This window comes from Mya arenaria, chromosome 17 (genome assembly GCF_026914265.1).
Source record: "Mya arenaria isolate MELC-2E11 chromosome 17, ASM2691426v1".
Taxonomy (NCBI): Eukaryota; Metazoa; Mollusca; class Bivalvia; order Myida; family Myidae; genus Mya; species Mya arenaria.
Genome location: NC_069138.1, coordinates 2,859,520 through 2,879,433, shown reverse-complemented (window position 1 = coordinate 2,879,433; position 19,914 = coordinate 2,859,520). Strand labels below are relative to the sequence as shown.

Genomic DNA, 19,914 nt, shown 5'->3' with positions numbered 1-19,914 from the left:
TTATTCTGTTTAATATAAATATAGAATACAATGTTTATTAAGATTGAAACATGAACAGTCAATTCACAAGTAAATAAGGCAATTCACATTCACAAAGATGTCTGTTATAACTACTCAAGTAATGGATATACACAAACCTTTAATTTAAACTCTCTAATATGACGTTTTGGCGAAAACTTTTTTAATCCTTGTTAATATTTGATACAAGATATAAGGATAAATAAATGTTTATTTATAGTCTGTTGTATGATAATAAGAAACATATGTTGATTAAGACCTTTCGGCCAATACATCGTATTAAAGAAAGAACACAGAATATTAAAACTAAAACATACAATTCAATCTGTGGAAAAAATGCTTATTTTTTAACTATTCACTTGTTTACATTTTCTGCAAATATTTATGTATCAATTGACATTCATCATAACATCACTCTAAACAATGTCGTAGTTGAGTATGTATTACCTCGTGATCTTAAACACTTTAATCACACAACCTTTAGCTTCACACGCTACGTAAAGTTTATCCTCCGTATTGCAGTAGTCCAAACCCTTAACTTTACAGATCCCGTGACACTCGCCCAGCAGCATTGTCACGCTGCCGCTCTCTAATGACACCTGATACACGATGTTTCCATAACGTTCACTGCAATAGAGATAACCTGACCAGTCTGATGTGAGACAGTTACTATATTTCTCCTTTTGTTTCTTTATATTAGTTGACTGCTGCTCCGTTCCATCGTTTGAATATCGTGTTACTACATCGCCATAGCGCACTAAAACGTCATGACTAGCATAGCTGCAAAGATTTAGATCCCCATTTCTTTCAAATGTCGGAAAGAAATAATTTCCGTGTATGGTTTTCAGTACTTTTCCCTCTAGATCTATCACGTTTATATTGCGTTTGTTATATGCGTTTTGTATACAAACAAACAACCTGTCCCCGGCACAGGCAGCTACCCGACATTTCCCATCAACATTTATCTCACCGTCCCAGGACATCTGGTCAGTGGCAGACACGGAGATGAACTTAACAACGTTTCCATCTTTCTCAAAAGCGGCCGCTCTTGTATCAGAGACTCGAGTTATGCGACAATTATTCATCGTGTCGGATTTCAAGGAAGTGATAGACTGCGATTGTAGATTCAGTAATATAATTGATTGAGTTTCTGTCATAAGAAGACTGTTGTACGACAGCAAGGCTATATCTTTAAAAACATTCCCGCTTGGTAGGTTGATGTGAATTAGGTGACTGACAGTACGGGGAACATCTGAATCATGCTGTCTGGAGGACCTGGGGCTTGAAAAAAAAAAAAAAAAAAAAAAAAAAAAATAATAATAATAATAATAATTATAATAGTACTACTACTACTACTACTATAATAATAATAATAATAATAATAATAATAATAATAATAATAATAATAATAATAATAATAATGATAATAATTATAATAGTACTACTACTACTACTATAATAATAAATGTAATAATAATAATAATAATAATAATAATAATAATAATAATAATAATAATGATAATTTAATATTATGATACAACTATAGTGATACTCTATAATAAAAGATTTTATAACGACAAATACATTTCATTTTCTTTTATGGATTGGTACTACTGTGATTTATTGCATGTCGTATGAATAAATTATCATTGATATGGATAACCGAACTGATGAAATTCGTTTTCAATATAAGGTAGTAAAACGTTCTAACAGAAGAAATTTGGAGTACGTTTAAATAGATAAGTATCTGTGTAAATATAACAAGCGAGTTTTAGTCCAGTGGTTAGGGTAACTGTTTGTTGAGTCTTGATGTCTTTTAGAAATCCAATAGAATGTTGTTTAATTAATAGTTAAGTATTATTTTTATAGAACTAAAAGTGATATGAGTGTACATGATTTTTATTTATATAAAATATGTATTTCAGAAAAGAATATATACAATTAGAAACGATAAAAAATACAATTCTTATTTATTGTAATAACCTTGTCTAAGATTTGTGAAGAAAAACACTGCTTGCGGTGTATTAATATTTGCAAAGATATAGCTTAATTTAGGGACCAATTCATAAATTGATGAATACTGTTGATGGTTTCCTAGTGCACGATACAATGTGATAAAATATGTGTTTCAAACAGACATACGCAATAGGTTAAAGGCACTAAAGTCATCAAATGACAACATTTATATATTTTTTTCAACATTGTACACAATCATGCTATTGTAGTCACTTGATTGTCGTCGTCGTCGGAGGCGTTGGTTAAGTTTTGCGTTTAAGGTCACTTACATGGAAAAGTATCAAAGCTATCACTTTGAAACTGGGGAAACTTGTTCATCTAATACCCTTCTCACAATGTACCCAAAATGATGCTGAGTCTCACTTGTTCTTTGGGATAAAAATGATTATTTTTTATGGATTTTGATTGATTTGGAGAATTGGACATAGGTTCTTCATTTTTTGTTTGATTGATTTCATTTTCTCACAGACAATCGATGAATAATGCCTTCAATATATCGAACGAGTTTTTGAGTCACACATTTGGAAGGGTATGGGGAGGGGGTTGGATATTTTAGTATTTTTAGACTTTGTCATTTTTAGCTAGTCTGACGTTTTGTGCTTGGGTCACTTACAGGCAAACTATCAAAGCTATCACTTTCAACATTTCGAATACCTGTTCGCTATCAAATATACAATATGAAATAATTAAATATATAAAAAGATAAAATAAGACGAGCGTTCAGCACCCACAGGCGGTGCTCTTGTTTCCTGTAGCTTCAAAAATAAAAACGTCGGTCAAAAGATGTGGGGCCAATTTTGATTCTATGGGCATGATTTGAACAAACTTTGAAGAGGGCCTTATATGGCGCCACATGGAAGGTCTTTGGCTTGTGGTTTGAGACAAGGAGATTTCCATATAGACTATGAGGGAAAAGAATATTGCTCCAACCTCCAGGGGACATTTTGTAGACCATGATTTTATGAATGTGTATCAACTTACAACATTTCAAGACATATTTACACCTTGGCCGTTGGGGCGTTTGGGAACTATAGCATTTTAAAGTTAGTTACAGAATCATTTTCAACTTTCGAACATAGCTTTCACTTGTAAAACACTACCCTTGTATTAAAGAAAAAGAATAGATTTTTTTTTCAATAATACATGACGTAATTAAACACTCCAACAGTTTTTCAGCTAAACAAAGTTGTGTCATGGCTCACTTTACTCTAATTTACGTTACTCCGAAACTTACATTATTTTATGACGAAAAACAACCATCAAACTAATCTGCATCTGTATGTTGACAATGCTTAAATTAAACTTCAAACTTCAGACAGAACTGTTGAAGAAGACATTATGCCTTTAGTTCAACTTTCACATTTATTAGTTCGTACACCATCAGAAAAGTATTTTGAATGTTTATACATATTAATAAAATAATGCCTGTAGTGAGCATTTGTCGTCCTTTTAAAATTTGCATTTTGCATTAGTCATTAATAGTTATTCGTACATTTTGTCTAGCGGGAAATTGTGATCCCGAGGCGAGGCGAGCTTTGAACACAGCGGCACTATTTGTAAAAATAATGATAGAGGACTGTTATAGTTTATGCGGCAACCTAAACATCAGCGGTCTGGGCCTTGTGGTTTTAGACAATAATAATTTCAAAGTTTTCCCTATGTATGTCTACCCTATGTATGTCTATACAAAACCTGTGACCCTCGGGGCGTGGCCAACTTTTAGCCTAGGGGCATAACTTGAGCAACTTTGTAGAGAACAATTATAGACTGGTTATATAATATTAAGGGACTGGGCAATTTGTGTTTGAACAATTTGGAAAGGGCACCACCCAAGGAACATCCCAAATGCAGTTTCATCAAAATTGTTCAAGCGGTATATACGATTTTGCTTCCCGATCAATATACAAAACCATTATTCATCTATGTCATTTGTATGCATTTTTTTGTCAAAAATATTTGATTTGAACATTAATTGGAATATTATGACTTTTTGCTGCCTGCCACTAGGCGATAATCACCCGAAGATGCGCAATACCACCAAAGAGCTGGAGGCCTGGTGAAACCATGCGCTCAATGGCGATTGTGAAATATTGCCTATCGCGTCGAATGGTTTCGCATAATGCCGCAAAAAGTATCATTATTATCTAAATATATGTCATGTGTGTCACTAGATATTGAAACAGCAATAAAAGACATACTTGTAAGGTATTTAATTGTTTTTTGACGTCATTTACCTCGTACCTGCTGATGGAAGTTCGTCCTCAGCTGAAATAGAGTGATAGTAAATGTCGAAGCATGTAGTGCACGTTACCATTGTTTAATGTAGCTTGCATTGAAAACATATTATATATTTGCTTACAGCTTCCTGATTGAAATGATAACACTCATAACGATAAACAGTGTTATTTTTTATATAAGCTTATAGTATTGAAAAAAGTAAATGGATTTTAGAGTGATTTACATCTGCAACTTAAAGAATTTGTTGTCAAAATATTTATTTCTTGTTGTTGTTTTTTGCACTATGTCAATTCATTAAATAATAAAATAAGGGAGTGTTCACAATCATAATCCAAAGATTTGTAATGAATTGATCTTTTCGCCATTTGGAAAAGAGTTTTAGCTTGTATGTCTTTTAGAGAAAGGTCGAGGTTTTGTAGAAGCGTCGACATTGCTGTGTATAAGCGGAATCTTTAGCAACGTCAAATTAAACCTTGATCACATATTTCTAATTTACAAAGAACAATACAGACATGCATATAAAAGCCCATAACTAAATCAATGATCTAGTTATGGCCCGCTTTCGAATGAGATAACAACAGACATAACAAATTCAGACCAACGTATCTTTTGATACCTGTTGCCTCCGTTTTTATTCGACTTTCTTCAACGTCCCTGAATGCAATTGTTACTTTGTGCTTCAGCAGTTCATGGTCATTGATTTTGGTGATGCAGCGCTTTAGGGCCGACTTATCAAACGTCAGTACAACGCGGAGTTTGTTTGATTTCACAAGAGCATGAATGAAATCAAAGTATTCGAACCATCGACGACTTTTGCCCAAATCGAATGTAAACTGTTCCGTGATGTGGAGAAATACCGCCATTGCCGCTCCCGCATCTAGATGTTTGATGTCATCTGGATTACTCATTACCAAACAATTGTTTGGTGCAAACTGTTCGGCTAATTGTTTTATGCAGGAACGGATGAGAAGCTCATTTCTACCCACAAGAATAACGACTCTTTCTTTCTTCAACGTAGATTTTGCGTCTTCGAATACTGATTTCTTCAGTGGCAGTTCTTCTATTTGTGCAAGATAGCAGGAACTCATTACTGAATGCAAAAAAGGCTGAAATTTACATTAACATTGTCCGTCTCAGGTTTCTAGCCTTCCTTACATTTTAATAAAATAGTATAAATCATAACTGTTACCCTTTTTGTAACCATCTCTATATAACATCTAAATGGTAGTTTCATGTTACAAGTTGTGGGCGCGGTATTGTGTGGTCAGCAAACTTGACATGAAGGTTGGGCCTGACCATTACATGACCCCTATTGACTTTGGGGGTCATTGGGCCAAAAATCAATGTCACAGTGGCCTTTCATGCGAAAACGTTTACAAAGCTTCTCCCAGTGACATCTCAATAATGCCTGGACCTATGATCATCAAACTTGGGATGGAGGCTTGGTCTGAGCAATAGATGACCCGTTATGGGTCACTGGGTCAAAGGTCACAATGACCTTGAATGATAAAAGGTTGTCCGAGTGATAACTCGACAATGCCTGCACCCATGGCCCTCAAACTTGATTTGGAGGTTGGGCCTGACCAGTATGTGACCCCTTTTAATTTTGGGGGTCATAAGGTCAAGGTCAAAGAGCACTTGAATGATAAAAGGTTTCCCGAGAGATAACTAACAATGCCTGCAACCATGACCCTCAACTTTGTCATTTAGGTTGAGGGTGACCAGTTCATGATCCCTATGGATTTTGAGGTCATAAAGGACAAGGTCATAGTCATAACTTATATTCATCATTAAAATATTGTCATATTTACTTATTCTCTGCTGCTAAGCGGATTCACCTTTTTATCTCAATATCTTCAAAATATCAGTCATCAACTGAACATGATTAAAAACAATACCATCACACTTGAATGGTCATAATCTTACAACTGCCTCAAAGGCATGCAATGTCAATGAAAAATCAGCTTTCATTTTGGTCCATGCATATTTCATTCATTTGTCCAAGTAATCCTGACAACATGGTGCTCAGGGGGGGGGGGGGGGCATGTTTGACAAACATCTCTTGTTCAAACATTTTTAATATCGACGGGTCATCAAAATGTTTCACGCTATATACGTATGACTACTTTTCTAAATTCCTACTTATTTCACAAAGGTTAATCTATATATGCAACTCGATCTGTTTGCCTGCTCGTCTTGATTGTTTTCTGTAAGTTATGCACGTCTATCAAAAAACATTCTTACAATGGTTAGAATAAAGATATTACAGCTTATATACTTAGCAACATTTTTATTTATTTTTATCATGAAATTGACCAAGTACAGTTTAACCTTGTAGAGCACTGTGTGGCATCCTCTGACAATTTTGGCAACAAGACGTCGTTTGTCCTAAAGGTATACATATAGCAATTGAAAGTTTTTAATAATGTGTGATTACAGAACGAGTTGACGGGCATTTTGATTTTTATCAGCAAACATACTACAATTAAAATCAGCCCATATACTGAGAATATACCTAGAACCTTAACAGTGATAAATATAATGATGAAAAATACTCATAAAAGTAAAAAATAATATACCTTATTATTACCCCATGTCTTAAACGAAATAAGCCGATCATGTCGTATTTTTGACTGCCATGATTTAATGTAATTTTGTTATACTATTTAAATTTGTCCTAAAATCAGAATTACCAGATATATCTGTGGTATTAAAAGAATCATCTAAAATGGACTTACTAGAGTAAATGATTTCCGGATGATTTACTGATGTTTCAGCATATGGTTCAACAATGTTTTGCAACACATCATGGTCCTTCCCGAACACTTCTTGAGCTTGAACGAGAACATCTTTCTTTGTCACGATTGCAAGCGTCAACTCTCCGGCATAAGCAGAATTCATTATCTGACATAGAACATCAAGCATCGCTCGCGCCTTTTGTGCGTCAAAATCGTGGACACCAAAAGGGTTTGTGCAAAGAATAAATTTTATCTCTGACGGATCAATATGGCGCCAATCGCTTGGGAAAGATATCTCAGCACTTACATTAGGTCCATGTGTATTTACGTCTTTTATTGCAGTCAATGCCACCTTCAGATATGATCGACCAACGGTCCCTGTGACAATAACATGTCGCTTTTGTCGGAGATAGTCTCGAATTTGTGCAATACAATCGGGCGGCTCAAAATCATCCAGGAGCTCTCTAGACATCGTTGAGTCAAAGCATTCTGAATTAGAACAAGCAACATTTCTAAGTTCTATGATACCTCATGTTTTTCTTTCTACTTAATGTTTTACATGTTTAACTTAGCTATTATAAATCTGCTTTGATATGATTTGTATGATATCCATCTGTATGCTTTATCGTTCTCGTTGGAGTCTTTCTTCAGTGTTCACAACTTATGATAATATATGCACAACAATGGATGTAAATATTAAGCACTGATTACTAACTTTCCACACCCGTGGTTTAAGTTTCATTGCGCATTTTTCTCAAGTCATATTTGGTGTTATATATTTGTTGTATTATATTTTCAAATGTACCTTTCATACGCTTCAAAATGTCATCAACTGCTTTAAATCGCTTGACAACTGTGCCTGAAAAGTCCATTCGAAAAAAGGATAAGCAAACAAAGGAAAAATATTTGACATAATATCGCAAATACAGAACTTATATTAATTGTTCGTTATTATGGGTCGGTCACAATGCAAAATTCGTTTGAGTGACCAACATTTAAAATGTTTAAAATTACATTTTTATTTAGTTTTAAGGTTCAATATTTAGCAAGCATAATTCATATATCCGCTGCAACATGTGAAGCTGTAATAAGGAGTTGAGCAGTTTTAACGAAACAGGATTTGAACAGATTTCAAATCAAAAAGCATTTATGTGTTCCCGGAAATGTTTTAGTACAAAATGTATGAGTCATATTTATAGATATATATATATCATCAGAACTACTCAATTAACATTGTCTGGAGGCTTTGTGGTGATTGCAGCTATTTCAAAAAATGTATTTGCATTTTTGTAACCAGGAAATGAATAACATTCCCTAATATCCTTTAAAAAAAATAATTACTTTTTTATTTGAAAATATATCATCAAGAACTTTTTAGCCTTGTCGATAAGGTAGTCGGAAGCATTTTCACACAAAACCAAAGTAATAATGTTGACAAACTTTCCCGAATGAAAATGAATGGTTTTCTATCAAAAATTTGATAAAGTCTTTTACCCCAAACATGTTACAAAAAATGTATGTTTTACTTCCAAAAAGATCGTTCCTCAAAAGTGAATAATCCATGAACTTTTGTTTTACTTTTTGACCTTCCTCACCCACATTTGCACTGTGGCCGGCCCTAAAAGAGCCATCAGCTCAATGGGAATTATGAAAAATCTTGTTCCAAAGATTTAAATACTCTCTATTCTTTTCCTAGGGTATATATGCGTGTATTTAAGTTAACACTAAACAAACTTACCCTGGCTGTCCACTCGTTTCTCTGCGACATTTTCTACAATCCGTCTTGTTACGTTTGTATTCTCTTTCACTTCTTCTAGGTGACCGGCCAAACTTAGACACCAAGTTGTGAAAGTATTGCACATATTTGGAAAGTTACCTAATCTTGCATTATTTATGTTTTCTGCAGTCTGTTGTTGACATCCGGGAGACAAGTTTGAAACGAGTTGGCGAATACTTTGTTCTATTGACCTCCATGTACTTTCATACTCTTGCTCCGATAAGCTTTGTAGCTGTTTAATATGCTGAAGATTGTTTCTTTCAGATCTTATCTGTTCAACGCTGGCTTTCACGTGTATTGGCAAACTAAAAATGCCAAGAAGCAAACACGTTATGGCAGTAATGTCCCATTTACTATCGTCAATAGGACCTGAATTGTAAATCTTCTCATAAATATGCTTCGGGAGACCTCTTAACTGACGAACAATTGATTGCTTTGCTGACATGTATTGTTGGGTGTTTATGAACTGCGTGGAAGTATCCGCCTTTGCATAGAACAGAAAAATCTGTCTAAGAACAGGCGTGCAAACATCGACGAGCAAGGTGATAAGGCGGTAGTAGCGATCGGCCATCGTAACGTTTAATCTTCACTGCTACGTGGATTCTAATCAAACGTTACATATACAATATCAATAAGAAGGAGGGTAACCCATATAACGAGGACTCTTTTTAGAGGCATATATCGATGGCCTTATTTATACTCAACACAAATCAAAAAACTTTTACAATTAGGAACAGTGAATATTTCGCAAAGGTACGATACAAATTACAAAGACAGATATTCGAAAAAGCTCGCTTAAGTACCTTTTAAAACTTTTTAGGCTTAAAATTATGTGTGCATACAGTCTCATAAATATTGTGGTAATATGCAAACCAGATGATCGATACAAATTAAAAGGAGAAATGAAATAATAAGGATATACATATTTGTAAATATTGCAATTTAAAAAAACTCAATATAAATAACGTTAAGCATATTAGAATGAAAATTGACTAACAAATTATGAGAATAATGAATAATGATAGTGCTACTCGTTTATTTCAGTAACAAGTTAAAATATAACTTATTTAGAGTTAAGTTCTACAAAATCAGAATATATTTGTGTGGCGAATGTGGTTATGGATATGTTTCAATATGGTATTAAACTATAACCTTCGATTTAAAACCAACATAAACTACACTAGCCACCTCCTGATCATGATACGGCATTATCAGCTACGCTAGCTACCTCCTTATCAAGATACGGCAGTATCAGCTAGGCTAGCTACCTCCTGATCAAGATACGGCAGTATCAGCTAGGCTAGCTACCTCCTGATCAAGATACGGCAGTATCAGCTAGGCTAGCTACATCCTGATCATGTTACGGCAGTATTAGCTAGGCTAGCTACCTCCTGATCAAGATACGGCAGTATCAGCTAGGCTAGCTACCTCCTGATCAAGATACGGCAGTATCAGCTAGGCTAGCTACATCCTGATCATGTTACGGCAGTATTAGCTAGGATAGCTACTTCCTGATGACTTAACTTCAGAATTAGTTATACTATTTTCCCCTTGATCACTATACGGAAGAATCAGCTACGCTACCTACCGACGATCAACCTTAACGTGACAGTCGACCTTCACCTAACCATCGACCTTCAGCTGACGATCGACCTTCACCTAACGTTCGACCTTAACGTGACGATCGACCTTAACCTAGCGATCGACCTTCATGTGAGAAACGACATTCACGTGCCAATTTACGTTCAACTAATTAACCTGACGATTTGCTTACATCCGACGATGGTTTTTTACCTCACGATCGAGCTTCAACTGACGATCTACCTCTTAAAATCGACTTTTACCTGAGTATAATAACCACAAACTCTATCACCATGTATGAAATATGGCATTAATGTCGATGAAACTTTATCGTCGGTAGCTGTGTAGTTTGTTGTTTTACTACCAAGACATGCATTTGTTAATTCTAGAAGTGCATGACCCCCTACATAGTTTACATGTAGTTTCCATTAATTATTTAAAATACGGATTCCTAATACATGTTTTAAAACTACAGGCACGGGAAACGGATATACAGAATAGCTGTTACAGTGTATACGCACTGGTTTTTATTTTACACCACATTTCAAGATAATTTGGGTGTTTTTACTCACCGAAGTTTGAAATAAGATTTGCCATCTCTAAAAGGTCATCTTTCAGTTACCTCCAGCACGATCTATTAGCATAAAAAACAATTCTTTACCAAAGAGTAAAAATCAGCAAACAGTTTGAATTAAAATTAAATACTATTTATTTTGATTCACAATCTTTGTTTAAAATATTCAATGTACTGGCTGTGTGAAAGATGAACGTGAAACACTTTCAAGCAGAACAATCCCTGAAACCAAATATGATTCAACCGGATGGACTTGATCACAATTGTACTTTGGTCAAACTTTTAAAACCTATGAAGTCCTCGAACGGATAATTATAGTTTTGTTCATAAACAAAAGCAACAACATTTATTTAGATTATTTTTTCTACTCGGTTGAAGTTTGTGGTTTATATAATTGAAACTTAAGTTCACACTTTGCAAAATAATAAAAAGGAAACTATTTCAAGCTTCATTGTTTAAGATCTGTTGCTGTGGCTTTTCCATTGAAATTGCACTTAAACAAACTATCGTTCAGAACATGGGCGTTAGATATCATAAAGTCGTTAGAATGGTATTTCGCAATAAGGGCCTGTTTACAACGACGATTTATACACATTCTGTATAGATCGTCATTATAGAAGTTGTTTCCTGTCACTTAATATAATTTAATACGATTTCCGTTGTATAACGCCATTGACCGTAATGTTAAATTGTAATAACAAGTGACTCAATATAATTTTGATAGCATTTGTAAGGATATAGTTTTCGGATTACTAATATGTAAACGACTGAAACTAAATAACAGATCGATTGATGGTAGTTTCTTTTTAATTTTGATCTTTATTTTTACTGAAACCGGAAGTGAAATGAGCAATATTTCAATTTAACACAATTGATATCAGTATAATATTAACATATTCTTTCTCTACACATTAAAACCGTTCATGTGATACCAATATAACATGGGGTCAACGGACATCAAAATTCATGTCATTGTACATCGATTCCTTAAGATAAACGTTTATAAAATATAATATATTTTTTATAATTGTATGTAAATCATTTTAAATCTAGAATGTAATTATACTAGTAAAGTTGAATGTTAGGTAAACGTAATATGCCTTTAAACAGGATCGTCGTTCTATTTTAGGCTCAGTGGGTAGTCTTTTTATATTCGACAGTTGTTGTAAGTATGCGAACTTCCTGGGTCGTTTGACAATTGTTTTAAACATAAGGATTTCCTAAACTGTTAGCTAAGTGTTAGCAATATGAAGACTCCTTAGACCGTTGCATTATCTTTGTTAGAAATGTAAAGACTCCTTAGACCGTTAGATCATTTTTTGAAATATGAGGACTCCATCGACCGTTAGATTATTGTTTGAAATATGAGGACTCCTTAGACCGCTGTATCTTTGTTTGAAATATGAGGACTCTTTAGACCGTTACATCATTGTTTGAAATATGTGGAACCCTTTTGAACGTAAGATCAGTGTTTGAAATATGAGGACTCCCATGACCCCTAGATCATTGTTTGGAGTATTAGTACTCCTTAGATCGTTTCATTATTGTTTTCGAAAATATGGAACCCCTACGACCGTAAAATGACTGTTTTTAATATGTTGACTCCCTCGACCGTTAGATCACTGTTCGGAATATGAAGACTCCCTCGACCGTAAGATCATTGTTTGAAATATGAGGATTCCCTCGACCGTTAGATCACTGTTTGGAATATGAAGACTCCCTCGACCGTAAGATCATTGTTTGAAATATGAGAACCCCCTCGACCGTTCGATCATTGTTTGAAATATGAAAACTCCCTCGACCGTTAGATTATTGTTTGAAATATGAGGACTCCCTCGACCGTTAGATCACTGTTTAGAATTTGAGGACTCCCTCGACCCTAAGATCAGTGTTTGAAATATAAAAACTCCCTCTACCGTTAGATCATTGTTTAGAATATGAGGACTCCCTCGACCGTTAGATCGCTGTTTAGAATATGAGGACTCCCTCGGCCCCTTAGATCAGTGTTTGAAATATGAGGACTCACTCGACCGTTAGATCATTGTTTGAAATATGAGGACTCCCTCAACCATTACTTGATTGTTTGGAATATGAAGACTCCCTCGACCGTTAGATCAGTGTTTGAAATATGAAAACTCCCTCGACCGTTAGATCATTGTTTGAAATTCGAGGACTCCCTCAACCATTACTTGATTGTTTGGAATTCGAGGACTCCCTCGACCGTTAGATCATTGTTTGAAATATGAGGACTTCTTCAAACGTTAGATCATTGTTTGAAATATGAAAACTCCCTCGACCGATAGATCATTTTTTGAAATACGAAGACTCCCTCAACCATTACTTGATTGTTTGAAATATGAGGACTCCCTCAACCATTACTTGATTGTTTGAAATATGAGGACTCCCTCAACCATTACTTGATTGTTTGAAATACGAGGACTCCCTCAACTGTTAGATCACTGTTTGGATTATGAGGACTCCCTCGACCGTTAGATCATTGTTTGAAATACGAGGACTCCCTCGACCGTTCGAATTTTGTTTAAAAGATGATTACCCCGTCGACTGTTAGATCATTATTTCAACGATGAGGACTCTCTCGTGTTTCTTTACTCGAATTAGTCAAATACAGCAACATTGGTGAAACAAATTTAAAGCTTTACAACATTTCTGTTTACAATGATCATCAATGCCTTCTGAATCGCTAGTCGGTCATGGCTAAGTGGTAAGAGTATATGCCGTAGCTAACTTATTTCTTAGGTTCGTATGCCGGTGGAGGCAATATTTTGATAGTTTTTGCTTTGAATGTTCTCTCTATACGTGATTGGTTTGCACTTGTTAATGAGTCGTGCAGAAAACATTGTCGCCAAATTATGGCATGAAGACATTTCCTATGGGATGCCTTGCGATCACTCATTTTACTGACACTTGTCTTCGAAGAATGAGAAGAATGCCATTAATCTCTTAATCATCAAGCCAAAAACGATTCGGTGTCAGAGCACAGCTCGAGGAAAACGACGGTGGGAGTAGTGAGAAAAGGGGAGATGAGTTGTTAACTAACATAGTGTGGAAGCTTTTGAAGAGCAGTTAAAGTCCGTTCATGACACGGGAAGTCAAATCATTGTCAATCTGTTTAACATTAACAACTGAATGGCATTATCATAAATAGACCCTGATGACACTACAGAGAAATGGGATGACATCCCATGTACACTTTTTTCAATGTGAGGTTTTGTTTTATCAGTCAGTGCTGAACATCTGTATAGTACGTTTTATATTTAGTGGTTCCTTATCACATTCATACTGAATTGTTATAAATACAATCAAGTGATAGGTTACAAACATGTCATTTTAACAAAAGTTATACATATTCAAGTATATGACATTTGTTAATGTTGAAAGGTTTTATCATATTACAGCATTTAAGAACAGTAAAAGATTAAAGACTTGGTGTAGAATGCATAAGACTGGTAAAATATAAGGAATATATAAGAAATACATATGGTACTATGGTGAAGAACCCTGTCCTTTTGAATCTCTGGCTAAATACTATTTATATGGACAGCGTTTTCAATACTCCCTTTGTCAACGTGTTATAAAATATGTGTGTATATGTGTGCGTGTGAGAGTGCGTGCGTGTGTGCGTAAGTGTCCGTGCATGCATGCGTGTATGTGTGCGTGCTTATGTCCGTGCGTCAATGCGTGCATGCGTGCGTGAGTGCGAGTGTGTGAGCGTGTGCGTATGTGTGTGTGTGCGTGCGTGCTTGCGTGCGTGCGTGCGTGTGTGTGTGTGTGTAGAGTTGTATATGGTTCGTTGAGTGTAAAAATAGGAAGGGTTAGACACAACTATGGGGTTTACAAACTAATAAATATTTTTCCATTACCTACAACTTTTTCCAAGTACTTATACCTGGCAACACCTAAATACATGGGGGGGGATGCGGCTGGGACAAGCCAAACAACAAGTTTTACCTAATGACCCTTCCGTGCGACCTTGAATTTTGACCTTCTGACAAAAGTCATTTATGGAACAGTAGTTACCAACACTTCATGTCATTTTTCTGGATGACATATTTCGTTCCCGAAATGTGTTCATCGTTAACTTAGGTCCAAATAAAAAACAAAGCACTTAAGATTGACACAAATGCCAGCGCGCAAGCACAAAACAGTTCATTATCCATTTAACTTAAACTTAACAAAAAACATCGAATGTCTTAAAGGACCATTGTTACGCTGGAGACACTTACTGTGTTCACATTTAACCCGAAATAAATTCAGTGCATGCCTTGCGCTATTAAATGTCAGTCATTCCCTTTCAAATTAACCCTTTGAAAACGTAAAGTACAGTAACCTTAAGTGTTGTACATGTTTATTTTCTGTAACTTCTAATTTTGCGAAACGAAAAAAATCAAAACACGCACGAAAACTATGCAAGCAGGAAAATAAAAGGAAAATTGAATTTAGACACTACTTGCAAACACACTTATGCATACAATTAGCTCACATTATTGTTGAATAACGTTTTTCCGGCCATTGTACTAAATTCTTCCTTGTCGTATTCGAATACTTAAAAAAGTTTGTTTTTTAAACAAATAATATGTTTATATGTCATATACCATGTGACATCCGTCCCGAGATTACGATTTTATACCAAATTACGCCAACATTATCTATGACACATATAAAATGACTTTTTAGAGCAAAACATATGCTACATATTTCCATATTAGTGAATTTATCCCACTGCTAAACGTATTGCCTACTTTATTAAAACTTCTAGGGGTCCATTGGGGTTTTCATTCAGCAATATAATTTCGATTATCACGGGCACGTTAGTGCATCTCATCTGATGGGTTCGATGGCATATCTCAATAACCACGGGCTCATTTGTGTATCTTAATTTTTACGCGGTCGTAAACAAATCTATATCATCGTGGGCTCGCTGACATATCTCAATTATCACGGCCTTGTTCGAGTATCTCAATTACCACGGGCTCATTTCTGTAACCTAATTATTACGCGGTCGTAGACAAATCTCAATCATCGTGGGCTCGCTGACATATCTCAATTATCACGGCTTTGTTCGAGTTTCTCAATTACCACGGGCTCATTTGTATATCTGAATTATCAATGGCTTATTGACAAGTCTTTTTTATAATGAGATCGTTGACATATCTCAAAATTGTCAAATTTATAGTTCCTTATTCTTAAATTGTATTTGCATTAAGTTTACTACGGATAAATTATACTGTCATATCAATACATATCGTAGGTAGAGCTAGTTCATCAATAATCCAGTACACACAAACCCAACTAAATACCGTAGTCAGCATTAACTATCGATATAAACACACAAGGGTAACACAGTCAATCAGGACTATGTTTAAACTTATTAATGTCTGTTTAAATATTTGGCTACCTGGGGCCAATTTTGAAAGTGTTTAAAAAAGAGTACAGAGTTTTCAGATTCTGGTCACCTATATGAAACAGAAGGCGGGTGTGTCCCAAACAACGTATAGTAGGGGGGAACTTTGCCTTCTGCATTTTTGTGACTACAATAGCCGACCGGAAAAAATGCGTTTTGTTGGATTTTAGGCAGAACATTAGAATGGTTACCTATTATCATCTGGAGGGCGATACTCAGCCTAATTTAACTAGAGACTACGAAACAATTCCGCGTCTCACAGAATGACAGATGTTGCTCTCGATAAAGATTTCTTGCAAAAATATCTCAAGTACTTCAATTTTAAAGATATTTAGTCACAAACTTCGATAGTAGATGCTTAAACGACAATAAGCTTATACAGTGAAAATGGATGTACATTGAAGATAAAATGTTAGACGCTTAATGATAACGTTACAATCGGTCCTTTAAGCCACTAAGAGCTTTTAATAAGAAATACTTACAAATATCTGAGAAATGTAACAATGAAAGGAAATTATTAATTATCACAATATCTTAAATGCAGAAAGGAAGTTTATTCTCAAGTTGTTCCATGTATTTGTGTATTTAAAGAAAAAAATGACTAAATTGAGTAGTAGGATGGATTGTCCCGTTAAATACAACTACTTCACCCTAGTTGTCGATTTGGGCACACTTTGAGAGTGCTTTAAACGCGACCTTTGTTAAATTAAGTTATTTTTTGGCAAAAATGGCAGAAGTGACATTGTTAGTTTTAATCAAGGGTAAGTGTACAAGTGAATTAAAAAGTAGTCTTTAAAAATTGATGTGTTCACTCCTTTGTTTCAAAAGTGATATCAAAGTGATATTTTCACTGTTGTTTTCAGTAAAAAGACTCCTTATTTCATCGAAAAGCATTGAAGAAATTAATATACATTTCAACTGTTCGAACAATTATAATCATAATTAGCGAATACATAAACATTGCAACTTGCATGTACTCGTGTTCATGCCTTGAATTACAATGTATAATAAAAACGAATATATTAAATATGTTGTTCCTAAAAACTTTATTTTCAAATAAACCAGTCACGCAACAAGCCAGAATCTATTGACTAACATAGTACCAACATCCGTTGCTTGTCGATGTTAATTCGTGTAAAGATAGGTAAAGAAATGTATGTTGTTGTTAACGAAATAGTAGTGATTATAAATTAAGTATTTTGTCTACCTATGTAACATTGTATTGTTGTATTAAATGTTAAAACCATGTCCAAAAAATGTTCATAATGTATATTTGTAAAAACATTTAAAGCAAATTTAAAAAGCTGATGTCGTGTTCGTTTGTTTGTCACTATAAAAGCTATGCAACGCCCATGATGCTTAATTTTTGCAACGCAAACAAATCTTAAAGATTAAAGAAATGTAGATTCATATATAATGTACAGATCCTTAGTATGTATGTACCAATATGGTATCAAACATTTTGAACAATGAAGTAAACAATGCTTAAGTTACAAAATTTGTTTTTGGTTTAACGCAGATACAACATTCCGTAAAACTGAACGTTTTCGGTAAAACCAGGAAAATAGCCATTAAAACAGAAATATAAATCAATCATCGTTTAATGAAACATGGTTTTCGGTAATAATGATTCGACAAATGCTGATCAAATCTTAGATATGGCGATCTCCAAAAATAATGTCATAAAAACTGTTTATTCTCAAAACATAAAAAAGCTCTGAAATCGATGAGCTTCCTTCCGTTATTTTTCTCCATCATCGCATATTCCTAATACATCAAAACCTCGAGTCATGGGGTAAAGGAATTGGTCCCCAAGTGTTTAAGAATGCGATGTTACTGATACGAAAAAGTACCGAGTGATCGCTGTGACTATTTTTTTCCAAAGACAAACTCACAAATCTTGTTATTTTGTCTGACTTATTGGTCCCAAGATAATACAAAAAACTAACAGAAAACCAGTTTGGATTAAACTAAAGGGAATCAATAGCTGCTGTATTCTATTATTATATGATTCTACAATCGAATAATATAGTTTAAAGATATACTTATATGTTTCGTAGACTTCCAGCATGTTTTTGACCGCTTTAATCATCAATTGCTTTGCTCAAACATTGCTCAATGAATATATCATGAATCGTTTGTATTAGCTTTGAAGGCTATGTATAACTCTTTCAAGCTGTGTGTAAAAATCAACTCGGATTTATGTCCCTTCATCGAATATCCGTCTGTCGTAAAGCAGTGGGTTCCCCACTATTAACAAGCGATTTCATAGAACATGTAAAATCTGACTTGCTAGGTATTGTTTCCCCGGAAGATATCAACCTATTCTCCTTATTATATGTAGACGAAATGGTTATGTTTTAAAAGTCACAAGACAGTTTTAAAACAATGTTTAAAATGTTGTATATTACAGTAACACATAGGGAATAAGACTCAGTGTTGACAACACTTAAAAAATGATGTTTGAGAATGGAAGATCCACACATATTGGTCTATCAATTCATAAAACATAAATGTAAGTAGTTCCATTATTTAATTATTTTGGCATCAATTTATTCAAAAACGTGATCACAAAATCTTATTGCACAAACTGCATTGTTTTCTTTACCGATGTTTTTCAAAACCTTAAACAACTGAACTGCCTTCTTCTCAAATGATTTACTTATTTTATATATGAGTAAGATCAATATTGAATTATTGGGAAAACACCCGTCCCGTCCACATATGTCGAATAAATCCACACTATATTTTTAAGAATCTTGCTAGGAGTGAACATATCTACAACCCGTGTAGCCCTTTATTGAGAACAAAGCTTAACACCATCATCTATAGGATGGGTAAGAACGAATTATTGTCATGTTTTCATAGAAGACATTAAGTATTTCCCACAATTCTGAAGAGAGCAACTCGGAGAGGCAAAACTTTATATGTGTTGTTTCGATTTCAAGTGTTACAGATTAAAGAAACTTGTAATGTACATCACTTGACAAATTGAGATATGTGAACGTGCCCATGATATTTGATTAATGAGCTTGTGATAATTGGGAAACGTGAACTAGGCCGTGGTTATTGATATACATAAACGAGATTGTGATAATTGATAAATGTAATACATAAACAAGCCCGTGATTATTGAGATACATCAGCGAGATCGTAATAATTGAGATACATTAAAGAGCCCGTGATAATTGAGATACGTTTATGAGCCCGTGATAATTGCGATTCGTTTAAGAGCTCATAATTATTGAGGAAGGTTACCGAGCCCATGAAAAATGAGATACGTTAACGATTTAAGTCAACGAGCCCGTTAAAATTGAGATAAGTCAACGAGCCCGTGATAATCGAGATACGTGAACGAGCCCATGATAAATGAGATACGTCAACGAGCCCGTTATAACTGAGATAAGTGAACGACCCCGTGATGATTGAGAAACGTCAACGAGGCCGTGATGATTAAGATACGTCAACAAGCGTGTGATGATTCAGATACGTCAATAAGCCCGTGATGATTGAGATACGTCAAAAAGCTCGTGATAATTGAGATACGTGA

General features: G+C 34.8%; 1 protein-coding gene across 2 annotated transcripts; it reads right to left on the bottom strand.

The window, feature by feature from the left end:
• LOC128224164 (uncharacterized) lies at window positions 1–11,327 on the bottom strand. 2 transcript variants are annotated; one of them, XM_052933899.1, is made up of 8 exons: window positions 11,118–11,327; window positions 10,941–11,002; window positions 8,749–9,156; window positions 7,816–7,869; window positions 7,011–7,499; window positions 4,889–5,362; window positions 4,269–4,299; window positions 1–645 (listed from the first exon to the last, which is right to left on the bottom strand). In XM_052933899.1, the coding sequence occupies exons 2-8, from the start codon at window positions 10,963–10,965 to the stop codon at window positions 462–464; spliced, it is 1,665 nt and encodes a 554-aa protein (XP_052789859.1). In that variant the 5' UTR covers window positions 10,966–11,002; window positions 11,118–11,327; the 3' UTR covers window positions 1–461. The 2 variants fall into 2 exon arrangements, with proteins under 2 accessions (XP_052789859.1, XP_052789858.1); XM_052933898.1 differs by having other exon boundaries at window positions 522–1,299; window positions 4,276–4,299; window positions 8,749–9,390; window positions 10,941–11,323.
• Window positions 11,328–19,914: the final 8,587 nt, after the last annotated feature.